The 16147-nt window shown below is 45.1% G+C and overlaps 1 protein-coding gene across 11 annotated transcripts in view; it reads right to left on the bottom strand.

Annotated features, from left to right (window-relative positions):
• RUFY3 (RUN and FYVE domain containing 3) overlaps window positions 1–16147 on the bottom strand; it is a 32405-nt gene that overhangs the window by 12380 nt on the left and 3878 nt on the right. For 4 of the 11 annotated variants that reach the window (XM_064653735.1, XM_064653739.1, XM_064653740.1 and 1 more), the window contains exons 2-4: window positions 4898–4951; window positions 1235–1408; window positions 392–509 (exon numbers count right to left, since the gene is read on the bottom strand). In XM_064653735.1, coding sequence (XP_064509805.1) covers window positions 392–509; window positions 1235–1408; window positions 4898–4951 — 346 coding nt within the window. Of the gene's footprint in view, window positions 1–391; window positions 510–1234; window positions 1409–4897; window positions 4952–12042; window positions 12765–16147 lie in introns of those variants that run through there. The other 7 variants (XM_064653742.1, XM_064653741.1, XM_064653736.1 and 4 more) reach the window with 5 other exon arrangements.

The following is a 16147-nucleotide window of genomic DNA, read 5'->3' as shown; positions in this document are numbered from 1 at the left end:
CTCTAATAGCCCCACCCTCCCTCAGCATCTCAGACATCAGCCTCAAAACTATTTAACCTGTCGTGACCTTCCTGTTAATTCCCATCCTCTGCAGTTTGATTTCATGAACAGCAAAGGCTGTTCCCATGCCTGACACACTATCACTCCTTCAGTGCTAGCAATACAGGCACTGATGTCCAGAAGTCCCCATGCTCTTAGCACAGTAAGAATATATCCTGTCCTCTCCTCCTGCAGATCCTTGGTTAAGAATAGGTGAGCAACGATCCATTTAAATCACAGCAGGTGGCAGATGTATTCCTGAAAGTTGTGTTTGCCCTTCCTTCCCTTCTTCAGGATCCTTCTCACAATAAAAACCATACTATGTATTCATGCAATAAAAGAGTGTACTTACTTCAGCCCTGGGAGATCCTTAACACTTGCTGTAATCTCTGCAGCCTCAGGGACGAGTTTTTCTACTAGTTCTAGAGGTCCCCAAAAGGACTTATTTTGCCCAAGAAAAGTCTTTTTGGCTAGAAAACAAAGAGACAAAAAATGAGGCTGTTAGGCCCATGCTGACATAACACATTCTCAAACAAGTGCACAAACAGTAGCCAAAAGCTGCCAGAAAGGTTCCTCTGGGGCCACTGCTGCTGGGCAGGCATTTAGTGTCATGGAACCCCAGAGCAGTTTGGGTGGGAAGGGCCCTGAAGGCACCTGGTTCCACTCCCCTCTGCTTTTCATCTTCACCTACTAGCAGGCAAGGACAGCACCTGAAGAACAGTCTGGTACTCGGCAATTTGAGCTGTGACTCTTGTACAGTTAAATACATGCTCTGCTTTAAAAGCAGCTTCAAGCCATTGGCTGCACACAGCTCAAACCCTCAGGTTTGACAGAGCTATTGAGAAAAAAGACCTCTGGGTTGCAGTTCCTCCTCCAGCAAGGGACCATGTCCCTAAAGCATGGGGAAGTGCAGAAAAGAGTCATGAGTTTGCTGAGAGCTTGTTTCACCCCTGATCACTGAGTTACACCCGAGACATCTGAACCGCTGTGTCAAACATGGCAAGCACCTACAGCACCTCCATGTTCCACTTCCCCCAGGTTCTTTTCCCTTCCTGTGGCCTGCCAGATCCACTGGGATCACAGCAGTGACCCTGTTTAGCCTCTCCTCATTCTCCTGCAGGTTTTTAAACCAAAACTGCTGTTTGTCCCCCCAGCCATGACCAACAGCCCCAAAGACCTCTCCCAGGCCAGTTACCTTTGAGGCCATGTTTCAGGCAGTGCTCCATCACCACGAAGAACTGCTGCAGAGGGGCATAGTCCGAGTCCAGTGTCCTGCCCAGATTCAGCGCCGACTCGATCAACCCCTTGATGCTCAGTTTGGCCATGTTCATCAGGTTCATGCGTTCGTTAGCCATGAGGTAATTGGGGTCTGTTAAACAAGGAAGAAAAATTCTGCTGAGCAACAAAAGCTATTTTTATTACACTAAAACATCCCACCTTTCTCCTTTTGTTCCTCAGCTTTGAGGACATTTTTGGGGCCGTGACACTTTCACACGAGGCACTCTGTAGGCCTTTTCTGGAGAAAAATCAGCAGCACCTAGTATTTTATGGCCAAAGCTACAATGACATAGGAATAGACAATGTATCACACTGAGGGTGCCTCAGTACTTCAAGTAACTACAGCAGCTCCCAATTTTCATTAGGAGAAGTTTGAAGCCTACTGTTAACCCTGTGCTTTACACTATGACAATGTGTTATGGTTGTCACTCCTTCCAGCTCACATCCCCAGCTACAAACTGGTAAGAACCCTCCACTTGTGGTTTGTTCTTCCATCTAAAGATCACCGTGGACCTGCTCACACTTAATCCAGCAATGTATCTCTATCCCACCTCGCATTTCTCCCACAACATGGCTGTAACACTTCATCTCTGTTTATAATTCCCACTAACCTCTGTTTTATCAACACCACTGGTTTTTACTGCTGACAGTAAGGAGCAGATCTTCATGGCTCTTCTGACAGCTCCTTCTAAATCCCAAAACTCACAGGTCTCCCAGAACTATATTCTTCCTCTACCACATTATAAACATCCAGACCTTGACACTTCCCACACACATCCCATTTTTGAGCCCCAGTTCCCTGGCACAGGCAGTTTCATCCCTGTAAGGCCCACTTATCCAAGGCTGTTGGAAACAGCCACAGATGCTAGAAACAACCTCCACTTTCTCAAGTGAATAAACTACACCTGGCAGCAGAAACCTAAGGGTACAGATCTAAGCATGAGGCACCTTGTCAGCACCCACCAGCCAAAAAGAGAGCCAGGAGCACACCTTACAGGGCCACACCCAAGTGCACATCACTGCGGGCTGGGAAAACTCCACAGCACAGGGAGAGTGCAGGGCAGGGGCAGCTGTGCTATCCAAACCCAAGACCACAGCCCCTTTGTTCAGGCTTTGCAAAAGCAGCTCAGGACAAGGCCTCTCGTCCCCCCTGTTCTCCAGGGTGAAGGAGCACCATATGTCTCCTTCCCTAAATTTGCCTGAAACCACGCCAGGAGGTACCACCCGGAGCAGCTGAAGGAGGGCAGGTGTGTGCTGGAGCAGGGAGTGCACAGACAGCACCAAGCCAGCTGGAATTGCCATCAATGGACAGCCACGAGCCCAGCTGTGCTCCAGGCCACATCTGCTGCCATGGACAAATGCCCCCTTGTTCAGAGAAATGGCAAACACAGCCAGTTATTCCACTGTCTCCTCCCAACCTCCTCCTGCCAAGGAGCAAAGCCATCAAACCCCCTGAGGGTTTTAGTTTGCTATTTGTGTCCTGTCCAAGCACTGACTGTCCTGGCTCACACCTTACAAAAAGGCTGAGATTGGGCATTCACAACGTTTAGAGAGCTTCCAAGTATTCATGTAGGAATGCAATGCTCACAGCAGCACTGCACTGTGCAAAGACTTAATTCAGTGAGTGAGCTACTATTTGAAGCTGATGAATCTGGCACACTGAGCAGACAACCTGTCCTGGATTTGCAGTCCTTTTTATGACCAGCAGTCTAGCTGACAGTCACCATCACTGGGAATTGAGACTCAGGAAGAAGGGCAGGTATAATAGTGCAAAATCAGACACAGAGCCCTCCTCCTCCGCATCCTCTCTAATCATGGTTCCTCATTTGCCAAGGTCATTGATCTGATGGGCAGCAAGTCAGGCATCCACAGTGACTCCACCTAGGAGCAAATCAATCCCTAACGTAGAATTAAAGGAGCTGTGCACAACAGCCACATGGAAAACACCCCTTTGGCTGCCATTATTAACTCATTTGCATTGAAAAATATTTGTCATATCACACTAATCAATGGTTTCTGCTTCATTACTCTGCTGTGAGCAATTGTGTTCTGCATACGCAGCTTATCCAAGATTCTCACCTTGCAGACCAATTGCCTTAGAGTATGAAAACCCTCTACCTGGGTTATCCTACACACTCCGTGTCATAAAGCTCAAAAAGTAAAACCTCAGCCATTGAACTTTGCCTTTCCACAGTGTTTGGGTTTCAAAGGAAGGAATTAAACTCTCAAGACACTTTGCTACTTAAATATTGCAGCTTGTACAGAACAGACATGTTTTCTACACAGCTGCTTCCTGAAGATGTCTCCAAAAGCACCAAAAAATCCTGTAATTTGTTTGAAAGGTCCAATCTGTACCCAAGAACCTGAAAGTCAAGGCAAAAGTCAATGCAATACAGGACCTCAAAGGGTTAAGCTGTGACTCTGGTCTCAGTATTTCTGCTGGTGACAATGGATTTTATCACTCCTCAATGACTTACTCTAAAACAATGAAGAATAAACTAAAATAAAGCTGTAACTTTGATCAAAGGCAGGGAGTGATGAAACACTGGAGAAATGAACAAACCTGCTGAAAACAATGCCAATTCACTTGCATTTCAGCAAGGTTCTCCAGGTACTGAATCCATCTTACAGCAAAAACACCAACTGAAAGCAGCCTGACATTTGGCAAGGCTGCTTCTGTATGACAGGGAAACTTATCCCACCTGACAAAATAAACACAAAAATCAGCACAATATTTTATGAAAAATAAGGAAGTCTCAAATCTTTCTCTTAAAGCCTGCCTTGCAGATGCCCTTGGCTGGGAAGCAGAATGGGCTGTTGTGCCAGGAGAGAGGAGAACATTCCCAGTGGCTGAGAAGCTGCTGTGCCTGTGAGGCTGCCAGGCAGAGCCCAGGCACAGAACCAGCACAGCAGTTAAAGGCACCATCCATGGAAGGTGACAGCAAGGGATCAGTGCACTCAGTCCATCAGAACATCAGCCTTTTGTGCTGCAAACACTTGAACCACAAGCAGCAGCAGCAGTATTTCACCTAATTAACAATTTGCCTGACTGCTCCCTAAATTGGGGATTCAATTATTTCATATTCACACCATTTTTAGGAATCGAGCGAGAAACACCGTAAATAAATTTCCCTTTTAGTACTGCACGAGTTTTAATGGACATTTTGCATTACAAGTTCTAGAGTCACTTTTGTCAAGCCTCGAGTAGTAAATATAAATACTTGAGGAAATCTGAATCCTCAGGGTTATTTCTGAATTTATTTTTTTTTAATTCAGCTTCCATATATTGCTGCAATCTTTTAAGCTGTGTTTCTGTCAGGCTCAGGAAAACGTTGCCTCTGAACGCATTTAGTAGAAGGCAACTAGCCTTTGTTGATTCACTTTTTCTACCTCCCCTTCAAGTACAAATAGTAAAACAACCCACTTTGAAACATTTATTTTAAGCAACACAGAGAAAAGGCCAGAAAGGCACAGCTATTGGCTCTGGAAAGGAAAAGTGCATTTTGCACTCGGGCTCAGAGTGACAGGGCAGAAGGCAATGATGGGCACAGACAAGAGGGGTGAGATGTGTGGAACGCACCTTCGGAATCATCGCGCAATTGCTCCACCACATCTGTCAAATCCTCCCAAGAGTCTTTGCAAACAGCAAAAGGAAAGGAAAAGAAAGAAAAATGTCATGCAAGGCGTGATCTAAAGGAAAGATTCAAAATCAAGGTACAAGCAAAAGGGTAACTGAAAGGGAGATTTGCATCATACAAGGCTTAATTCAGAGGGGCAAGAGATCTGCAAGTCAAAAGGGTTTATTAGTCTGCACAAAGCAACAGAGCAAAGCATTTTCCTCCCAGATCAGGGTAGGCTTCAGTAAAGCTGCAGAAGCTTGGTTTCTGCATTAACAAAAGCAATGTTTTTGTAAAGCACATCCTAAAAGGAAAAGCAACAAAAGCATTATTTTATTTGTAAGATAAAAGCACTGAACTTGAGATATTTAAGCAATGTCAGCATTTGCTTCCATTTCCTCATACCCAGCCCCAAGAGGGAAACAGGCACACATGGGAAGCAGGCACAGGCACGTTCAGGGAAAGGACACACTGAGGGTGCTTTAAAGAAGGTTAAACAGATCTTTAACTCCGTTATGACCACCATCCCAAGTGACAAATCCCTCAGAGGGGACCCAGCTGAGCCTGATGTGGGTCACAGGCTTTCTGTTGTCACCGTGATGATGATTCCCCAAGTTTTCCATCAGGGAAGCACCTCTCTCCTTGGCAGAAGGAGGGAGGTATCCTGGGAGAGGAGCAGGCAGGACAAGGAAAACTGGTTTCAGCACACCCACAAAGTCCCTGGTTTCCAACCCAGAAAGCCAAGCCGGACAAAGCCCTGGAAGGTCTGACCCCTGAGCATTTTCCACTCCCCACTTACACGCCTGCTCTCCCCAGCACTACTCCGTGATCCGAGGAAGGTCTGAAGCACAGGAAAGGCTCTATCCCGCTTCCCAAGCCACCTGTGATAAAGTCCTGGGCAAAGTACACCCGGTGCTGGGCCCTCCTCCCTCCCACACAGCCACTGCCAGCCTCCTGCCACAGGAGCAGCAAACAGCTCATCCACCAAACAGCAGCTAAACAAACAGCAGCAGCCAAATCCCAGGACAGCTAACAAAGAACTGGGCCCCAAAAGCTCCCTATGCTCCAACGCCACTGCCCAACAGTCCTCTCATCCTTGGAGACTGCTGTATTCACAAGGCTGAATTTTAACCATCCCTTTTCCTCACAAACCAGGGACCTTAACAAACACTGCCCTATGGCCAAGCACTGATGCAAGAGCAACACGGAGTTTCACAACAGGAATCCCCTGTTGTTGCAAGAACAAATCCCTGGTGATGCTCTTCCTTCCACCAGCCTTCCCCATGTCCTGCATTTATGGCTTCTGGTCCTTCATGACAGGTGTTCCAGGTTCTTGAGGGTCCACTGAACCTCTCAGTGGTGGACTGACCTGTCTCCAATGCTTTCCAGGACCCCACTGCACAAATGGGATTCCATGACTCGGATCCAGATGCCGGTCATCCCAGAATCCCTACCTGCACACAGTGAGCGAAGCCAGACACCATCACTGAAAGGTCTTCTCTAATATCAAGACTTTGAGGTTTTTTCTTAATCTAAAGAACAAACAGTGAAGAACAGGTAACCAAAACCAGATTTACCAGTAGCTGGGTAGAGGAACAGAGAGAACTGCCAGGCTCCACTCCATCTCTCATGTGACCCCTCTCATATATGTTTTATTTTAACTCTTAGCAAGTGATCTTTATAAAGGCTCCCAGGCAGGTGTCCAGGGGAGACACAGATATTTTCTTCTCTTCTATCCTTACAAACAACAACCCTATCTCCCTTCTAGCAAAAACTGCATGAATTTAACCTGGCACTACAGAATTTGCATCAGTTTAGAGTCAAAAGCACACATTTAATTAGCACTTTCATTTTTATTCATTTTTTCAGGCACCCAGCTGCACTTTGCATACAGTTAATTTCTTCTCTTACATTGTACAGTTTTTCCCACTTGTCTGGAAATTCCACCAACAGAGGGGGGGAAATCCTTCACGCAAACAAATAAAAAAATCACAAAGGCCTGAAACTTACTTGTTTCATAGCCCTTGTGGTACCTAAGACAAATTCAATACTTTGGATTATGATGGAAAATATCCAAGTCTGTACCAAGTTCAGAAAACACGATGACCAAGACTTTTAAGTCTTCATAAAAAGATTAACTCGTTCCAACCAGATTCCCAGGAAGATTAGTATTATGGAACTGGACATAAGTCCTTACAAAGGAACTGGAGTACTTATTATCACTAATATATTAATCAGGAAAATCCCATCCATTATTTGGACAAAGGGTTTTGCAGTCCCTCCCTTCGCTGACACAGGGGCAGCGTCTCCACTGGTTTGGTTCAAGGGGCAGGGATACACTTTCCCATGCCAATAAAAGCTTTTACAAGTAAACCCTGAGAGAATGGACCAGCATCAAAATTATTTCAACACTGATATTAAACAGAGTGCTGAATTTTTGCATTTGTTTAAAGGTTGAAGATATTAGTATAAAAAAGCTCAGCATTAAAACCTTCCTGAACCAATGAATATTATCAGCCTCAAACACCACGTGTTGATATGACAATCGAGATCTTCCACAGACAGATGAAATGGAATCATACAATCAGAATGCTTTAGGCTGGAAGGGACTTTAAAGTCCATCTCATTGTACCTTCCACTATCCCAGGTAGCTCCAAGCCCCGTCCAACCTGGCCTTGGACACTCCTAGGGATGGGGGCAGCCACAGCTTCTCTGGGCAACCTGTGCCAGGGCCTCACCACCCCACAGGTAAACACTTCTTCCTTCAGGAAGAATAGGCCAGGAGTTTTTAAATAGGTCAGGATCTTTTAAAAGTATTTTTAAGTACAAAAGTTTTTAACACATGCCTAAGGAGAAGCTGAGCAATCAGTAAAATAACCTAAAAAAACCCCCAAAGCATCGGGTTTGGGAAGTGAAACCTGAGCTTGATATAGAAATTACTGAGCAAGGGTGCCATGTTAGCTCTGCTGAGAAAGGCTTGACCCACATCTGCTCCAGCACATTCCCTGAACTGTAGGGACAAATACTGCTCTATCATAAAACAAACCTCTAGTCACACTGCTATATTTAAATTGCATTCTCTGGTATTTGTTGCCTTAGGAATATATTTAATAGCAAATAAAGAGATTGAGGAAGAAAATTAAGTAGATGTTGTTAATATTATTGGAGGTACTTAAATGAATTCTTTCAGATCAGGTTTGCAAAGGAGGTGGATCATCAAGTGTTGACAAAGGAAAAGGATCAGCACAGGGTTCCAGCATCATGTTCAAACACCCTGCAATCCAAAAATCAGGGAAGTCACCAGGCAGCCTGCAACAATCTATTCAGGGTAAAGTAGCTTAATGTTTTTTTTTAAACCCACTGCATAAAAATCCCATCTCAAAATATGCATGTATATGGAGAATCTTGCATATAGAAGAAAATAGGAGTTGATCTGCAACAATCCAAGAGAAAACATAAAGGAAGAAATCAAGAAGTACAAAGGACTTGGAAATTCCAAGTCCACTCTCCATAACACGTATGGGACAAGTAAATACCAAACATACATCCCAGGCATTAATGGTGTAATCCCACCCTAAATTTTATTCCTGTCTCCACATGATTTCCATCAAATAATTACCCAATTTCTCTGTGGTGCAACTGTGTGGAGTTATATGGAATGTTTCTCCACAACCAGCCTCTTTCCAGAGGTAAACACATGACAAAGTGTTATGGAAAATTTCTCGTCCTATTTTGGCCCCTGATAGTTTGCACAAAGAAAACCAAAACCCAAACCCTTGAGGTTTCCCCTCCCATCTTTCACTTCCCAGCTCAGCTGACACTCAAGAGGTTTCTCTACCATCCTTTTGACTGTCTCTTAGGGATACAAACCTGTCCCAGGTTTCCCAGATCTGACTTCATTTAGACTGAATCAGCTCAAAAGAGCAAAGAAAACAACTCTCAAAAGTAATTTCTGAATTGATGCCTGGGTTACATGACCTAAGTGCTATTCCAGAGATTTGTGACCATGAGCACACTGTTATTCATTTAACTTGCATTTACTGTTCAGATTTGTTTTATAATGGGAAAGGCCCAATCCATGGAGCAATTTCACCTCTCCCAACACTTGACTGTTCCTATTTCACACTACTAGAGAAACCCTAAACCAAAGTAACAGCTGCCAGTTTGCAAAACAAAAATATAATGAATAAGGTCGTGATGCTTCCCTAAATCCTTTTGAACTGTGCAAAGAAACATGGAAAAACACTTGGAGAGAAAATGGAGAGAAAAAGTGGAATCTGAATGATGATTCAATAACCAGTGCAAGAGATTAATGGGCATGAGGTGTTGAGAAGAGCATTTGCTTTTCCTGAAGCAACTCCTGCTTAGGGCATTTTACACAACCATGTGTTTTTAACTTTAACTTTTAGATTAGTGGTCAAAAAAATACAAAAATCTGACGTTATCTCTACCTTATAAAAGAGATAATTTCATCTTTGCATATTATAAACACATCATTCCAATTCTCCATTGTAGTGCAAAGAGAGGATTAATAAAAGAGGGATACTGTAATCCTTGACAGTTCCAAATAAATTCAGATCATCCAGTTAGCACATGTATTCCTTACAGTCTCAATTACCAGGTGATCCTATGAGGATAACTTCCACAGCTCTAATGCAAAGCTCCTCATGATTATTCCCATTGGAAATTTAACATGCAGTTAAACCATGCAAGGCCATGTGGTGTAACTTCTCCTCAAGCTGAGAGCAGTGTTCAATGCCATCCATACACACACACACTCTTCAACATCCAATAGAAATATGAGCCAGGTGTTTTTCACCTCCCTCCCTAAAAATGCTTTAAGGGCCATCACATACATTGCAAATAAACAAGGTTAACAGCCACCAGTGTTACATTTCATTTTGATGTGCCTGTAGAGCACAGGAGAGTTGTGATTATCTTATTAGGAATCATCTTTTTTTTTTTTAAATAAATTCTCGTCCTAAGCTCAGCAGATCTGCAGCAAACACCACCATCAGCTTCTTTCTCATGCTCACCCAGAATTGTTCCTAACAGTTGAAAGAACAAATGAATTGTTTTTATTGCTAAACTAAGCACTCATATTACAGACTATATGGAATATATAAAGTTGCAAGTGACTCAGTAACTACACTGATGATTGACCCTCCTGCTACAGGCTGCTTTTAAATGGATCACAAGTTTTGCTCAGAGTTACTCTCCAGCTCCAGCCGGGTGGCAGGAAGGGAATTGCTCTGAAGGCAGGATGGCTGGTGAGGGCTGGGGGCATAGCAGATCACAGAGAGAAGAGAGGCCAGGGACAAGAGCTGATGGAGAGCAATGGGAGGCTTCAAATCCTTATTTCAACAAGCTGTTGGATCTCCTACTCACTGCAGTACATATTTTACATGTCTTTATTTGTAAGGTAAAAAACCTGCCACTCTTTGTTATGCCTTGGGCAGAAGTCTACAGCTTTTTTTTCCTTATTTGTAATGTCTACTTTTTCATATCGTGCCTACTTTTCATATTATGGGGACATGACAAGAGACACAAGCCCATGATCCTGTCCCCTGGCCCCGTGCTCACCCCGAGGACGCAGCAGCAGTGCTGATGCAGTAGCACCAGATCCAATGCCTGGGATACAGCTGTGTCAGCTCTTCTATTGTCAACACTCTTCCTGACCTTCTATCTCTGTTCAAAATATGACTTGGGTCCAAAAACACCTCCTCAAACAACCAGTCTTTCGTGCCTCTCAGCAAACAACCTTAATTTATGCATAAACATCTCCATGGAGGTCTTTATGGTACAGCTCCCTCCTTGAATTCTTTTTTGACGCTTTAATTAAATAATACGGCAATGAAATGAGCAAATATTGTTTTCTAGCCCTGTTTGCTACTCTGAGTGACTAATTACAGCTTTAAATACACCTGAGTAAGAGCAAGCAAGGTCTGAATGTCACACTCAGGTACACAGGAATTGGAAGAGCTGAATTCCAGCTCTCCCTGTACTCACCTCCCTGAGCCCCTGGGATATGCTTCAGAGGGAGCCTTAAGTCTCTGCTTTTCAAACCTCTGTCTGGTATCCCACTGTGTGACTAAGTACTTGGCAAGCCAAATCCAAACCCAAGGGCTGCTGCCACTGAAAGCAGCTGTCAAATGGAAATTCAATTGTCCCTTGGGAATTTAATTTAAATCCCCACCACAATTTCAGTTGTCTCATCCAGCAAGACGATATAAGACTTTGCTGACTTGACAAGCCAGCAGCAAACGGGTCAAGCAAGGCTGTTTGGTGGAGTGGCTTTTCAGGAGCTACTGGAAAAGGGTCAGGCATGAAAAGCTGGAGCCTCCTTGCTTTAAGACCAAAAGGTGCATCCAGCAAGGGCACTGGGAACAGTGCTGGTGGCTACTGGGCAAAATTCCTGCAGAAATTCATCACCTCTCCTTCTTGCCCATTTGATTGGCAGAGCACTGCATGGATGTCCTCTCGTGTTTTCAGTTCTCTGAGAGCTTTTAATCCTCATCCTGGCATTAAACTGTTTTTACCATCAACCCAGATCACCAGGAGAAAGCAAGATGTGCTTCACCTCCCCACTTCAGCCTTCCCAGCCATTCCGAAGGGCAGCACGCTCACCAGGGGCCAGCTGGGGGACTTGTGATGGCATTGTCACCTGACAAGGGGCATCGCTGCGTAATCGCTTGGAGCTTTCCAAAAACTCCCCCCGACCGCCGCTGGGGTGCTGCCAGCGTGCTCCCTTTGTACGAGCTGGCAGCTCACTAACGGAGCTATCGGCCCCGTTCTGAGCGCAAAATCACCATCGAATGCTCTCGCTGAGCACACAGCGCGGTTTTCCTCCTTCCTGCGATACACAAACCAGATACATCTAAAAAGATAAGGATTAAGCACAAATCTCTCAAAGGGTTGGGTTTCAAAAAACCCGACAAATGCTAAGGACCATCTGAAGCAGTAATCTGGCTTTCTAACGTGGCAAAGGATGTCTGGGCTCTGCAGGCAGGACAAGAGCATCTCTTCCCGGAGACATCCCCTCCCAACTCGTGCCGCGGCTGGAACAATGCGACGGCCGCAGAGATCCCGGGCAGGAACCGGACCGTACCTTCGTGGGTAGGCTCTGGGTCGGGTGTCAGCGAGATGTCATCCAGCTCCCGCAAGCAGAGCCATTCTCCATCCATCGACACTCGGAATTTGCAAAGATAGATGGTCTCCATGGCAGCCTGAGTGATCTTGTCTGTGGTGGGGGTTGGCATGTCGCTTTGAGGCGTCAGAGCAGACATGATGACTCAGCTGGTACAACAACAACGGGGGAAAAATAAGAACTAAAAATAAAAGCTTTCTGAAGAAGGAAATCAGAAATACCTTGCGATTAAAGGACAGATTGCTCAGGATCACAGAGGCTGCTCTGGCCTTTTCATGGATCCAGCAAGGTAAAAACGCTGCTCCTTCCCGCTCTGCTCTGCCTCCCTCCTTTCCACCGACTGCCGTCTCCAGCTACGCTAGAGGCTATCGATCCTCAGCATCCACAGAAAACCTGGCTCCGGCATCCAAGGCAGGAGGGAAAAACAGGTCCAAAATACGAAAAGAAGGAGGAAAAAAGCAGCCGAAGCAAAAAGAATGGGTTCCTCTGGTGATGACCCCAGCAAAAACAAAGGACGAACGGGAGGCAGATCTCCAGGTTTGCCGAAATCCAAGTGCTGGTGCCCGTCTCCCTGCGAAGCCCGGCAGTGCCGCCGGGATTGGCTGTGCGCAGTGAGCAGGGTGGTGACCAAAATGGCTGACTAATGAACTGAGCTGGGAATCCAGGCTCATGTGATCGCCCGCAATTCCCAGGATGCTGCCGAGGCGCCGCGGATGCAGGGACGGCGATGGGGCGCTCATCACACGGCACCCCCTCTGCGGGCTGGGCTCGTCCAGCCGGCAGCGAGCACATCGCCCCCGGGACTACAGAGGGGCAGCGCAGCGGTACTAAGGCACATTTGTATTCCTTACACATCCCGGGATGCCACTACAGGAATTCAATCGGCACCTTTGTTTTCACGGAAGGTGTGCGAGTCGCAGTTTGGGCTTTATTCGCTGTGCCACCTGCTCAAAGGGCACCTTGGAGCTCAGATTACCCACGTGCAAAAAAGTGTTAGGATGCATTTATCATCATCTCGGGGAAACAAGGAGGAAAATCATCGGGCTCTAAGCAGTTCAGTGACTGAGGAGGAAGCTCTTTCGGCAGGGCACATGCATATGGAAGAACAATGAGGGAGAACACCGCGAACACAGCTGTGTGACCCAATCTTACACTTTAAAAACCTCACCTGAGAATTGGTGCTGCTCAGATGGGGCTGATGAAGCAATATTACCTCTCAGGAGACAAAGAAACATGCTTTCAGCCTCTCAAGAATAATGACAGCACTGCATGCCCTGGTCCCTTCTCAGTTGTCTGAACCTCCTCTGTATCCACATCCCCCACTGCCCTGATTTCAGAGGACAAGTGCTCCCAGGTCACCAGACAGGCTTCTCATTCCTACACTGAGGTCACTATTGCTTCACTACCCACTTCAACTACCTTATCAGGCCCCAATACATTCCCTTATCTGACTTCAGTCCTTAGTGGCTCCAGTATATCTGAGGAGAGCAGATGCACAGCATCCACCTGAAATGGGTGGGCAGTCAGCCTTGGAGCAGGCTGTCACCAGAACTGTATACTGGTGAGAACACATGACTGATATACAGGATGTGCATCTGTTTCCTAGGGATGTGAAACACCAGAACAGGTCACTGGATGCACAGTTCAGCACAGCAATGTATGCAGCTCTTGGAAAAAGCACCCACTATGTAAAACCCTCATAAGACTGGAAAAAAGGGTGAAGAGCTGCTATTTCTGACAGACAAGAGGAAGCAGTTGCTTTCCGTGAACTCTTCCTGCCTGGTGCAGCACATTTTGACTCAGCATCTCTTTCCCCATTGGGCCAAACCCAAGCAGGCATCACACAGCCTGTTTTTACAGCCATGCCAAGGGCAATTATTTCACCACCGAGTTACTATTGTTCCTTCTCCCCAAGAGAACAGAGTTTACAAACTGTGCTGAATGTCTTAACTCATGTATTTACACACCCTTTCATCAGTGAGAGCCTCATTCACATTGCACCACTCCCAACTTTAAACCCAGACTAAGTGGCCGTGCACCACCAGCTACAGAACAGCTGCTCGCCCTGGCTAACCTTTGGAAAGGGTCTACACAAGCAGCACAGGGGCAAAATAAACCCTTCAGAACCCACAAAGCACAGAAGCTATTTCTCAAGCTATTATCCATCAGAGCTCATTATCAGACAGTTTAATTTCTTTGCTTTGAAGGCATTAGAAACACAAACAGCACTGGGTGTAACCCTGCAGCTCCCATTTCACAATCCCCGTCTTCAGCTGAACTCAGCTGTTAAGTGACCCCCACACCAGGATCACAGGGCAGGTCTGCGAAAAATAACTATCAGTAACTGTTCAACTTTCACTGGTTTGCTTTTAACATGAAGAAATAACGGAAGCCAGTCTGTCCCTTCCAGCTCAGTTCTATTTTCAGGCTCCTTTAGGCAATGATCCTGCTGCAAATACTCTATAGGGACATTTAAAGTACTTGGAAAATGTTTTTCATCTTTGATTATAAAACAAACACACACAAAAAAAACAAACAAAGAGGAACTGACTTATTGACTTGTGACCTTTTTATCATCACCCACAAGAGAAACCTTTCCCTATCCCCATCTTGTGTCTCAAAATTATAGACCAACAGAAACTTTAAGAAACAGAATAAAGGTATCAAATATTTGTGTTTTGATAAAGCCTTTCATAAAACTACCAGGCAACTCAAGGGTGCCTGATGAGGCTCCATCAGGGTCCAAGGATGGCCGATGGACAGAAATAATACAGGGATAAATGCAGAGGAGAAGTTTTTCAGGATGAATCACTTTCTCCATCTCAAACCAGTCAGACAGCCTTGACTGGTCCTACGACCCCTCCTGTGAGCCACACTTTGGCACAAGCCCTTGGAGGCTTTGGCCAGATTGCAAAACAAGGCAGGTTTTTGCCAAAATGTTTATAAGATTAGGGAATTACCAACTGACTGCCTTGGAATTTTAAGACTAACCACCTGAAAGCAAAGCACTTGGTCAGCCACCAGTGTTTGAGAGCTCAACTGTACTGGCAAGTGTTCACAAGTTGAATAAATTAGAATAATCTAAGCAAAGAAACCCAAACTAATTCCCAAACCACCTTTTGGACTCCAGGGAGCATCTCAGAGTGTACTTTTACTACCAGAGCCTGCAAGCAAGCTGAGTTTCCATCATTAGGAGAAAGCTTTGCCTTCCTCAGTGTGTAGAGATCGTAAAGCAGAAAGGACAAAGCCGCCTCCGACACAGAATGTCATCTAATAAAATAAAATAAGCAACACAGCATCTACATTGCAAAGCCTGTTTCTGGCTCCTCTGCCACACAGATATGCACATTACCTCAAATACCAGCTACTTTGAACCCTGCAACCTCAAACAGGAGTGGGGAAAACAAAGTTTAACAACCAAAAAAACAGTGACACAATTAATTAATTAATTACTAAGTGACAAAGTGGGTTCTGTTTACCTACTGTGAAATACAGAGATACTATTAAAGGATTCAAGTAACTCCCATAACAGAGTACAACAGAAAAATGGGAAGAAAAGGTCTACTTGAAGTATCATGGTATTGTGTAGGCTTTCAGTGGGAGAAAGGAATGGTTTTGACTTAGTTTTAGGTCTGGGATTTTTTTTAGACAGCCTAATCAATTTGCTTTTTCTGTATTTAGGAAGTATTTTAAGATTTTACTGCAGCTCAGCACCTTTAAGTATATCTTCTTGCTCCTTCTGTCTGTCTGAAACAAACAAGCAGGTGCTGCTGGCCTGAAAAGCTTTTGCCCTCTCCTTCCCTAAGCAGCTGTGGCCTTCACCTGATGATTGGAATCAGGTGAGAATCTGAGAGAACAGTTTAATGATTGTGTTTTAACAGGAAAAAAAATACTTGAAATAAACCTCCAAAATAGTGTGAAATATTGGCTTTTTGGTGTATTGGCCACTACCTCAGTGTAACACATAAGACTTTGCAGCAGAACCCACTGCTCCTGCTGCTCCTCTGTGATGAGCAAACGAAAGCTGCTTTAGAGATAGGAGAACTGGGAAAAACCCAAACAAGAA

This window comes from Pseudopipra pipra, chromosome 4, assembly GCF_036250125.1.
Source record: "Pseudopipra pipra isolate bDixPip1 chromosome 4, bDixPip1.hap1, whole genome shotgun sequence".
In the NCBI taxonomy this organism is placed as follows: domain Eukaryota; kingdom Metazoa; phylum Chordata; class Aves; order Passeriformes; family Pipridae; genus Pseudopipra; species Pseudopipra pipra.
The sequence above is the reverse complement of the archived record's forward strand: the minus strand, read 5'-3'. Positions and strand labels throughout refer to the sequence as shown.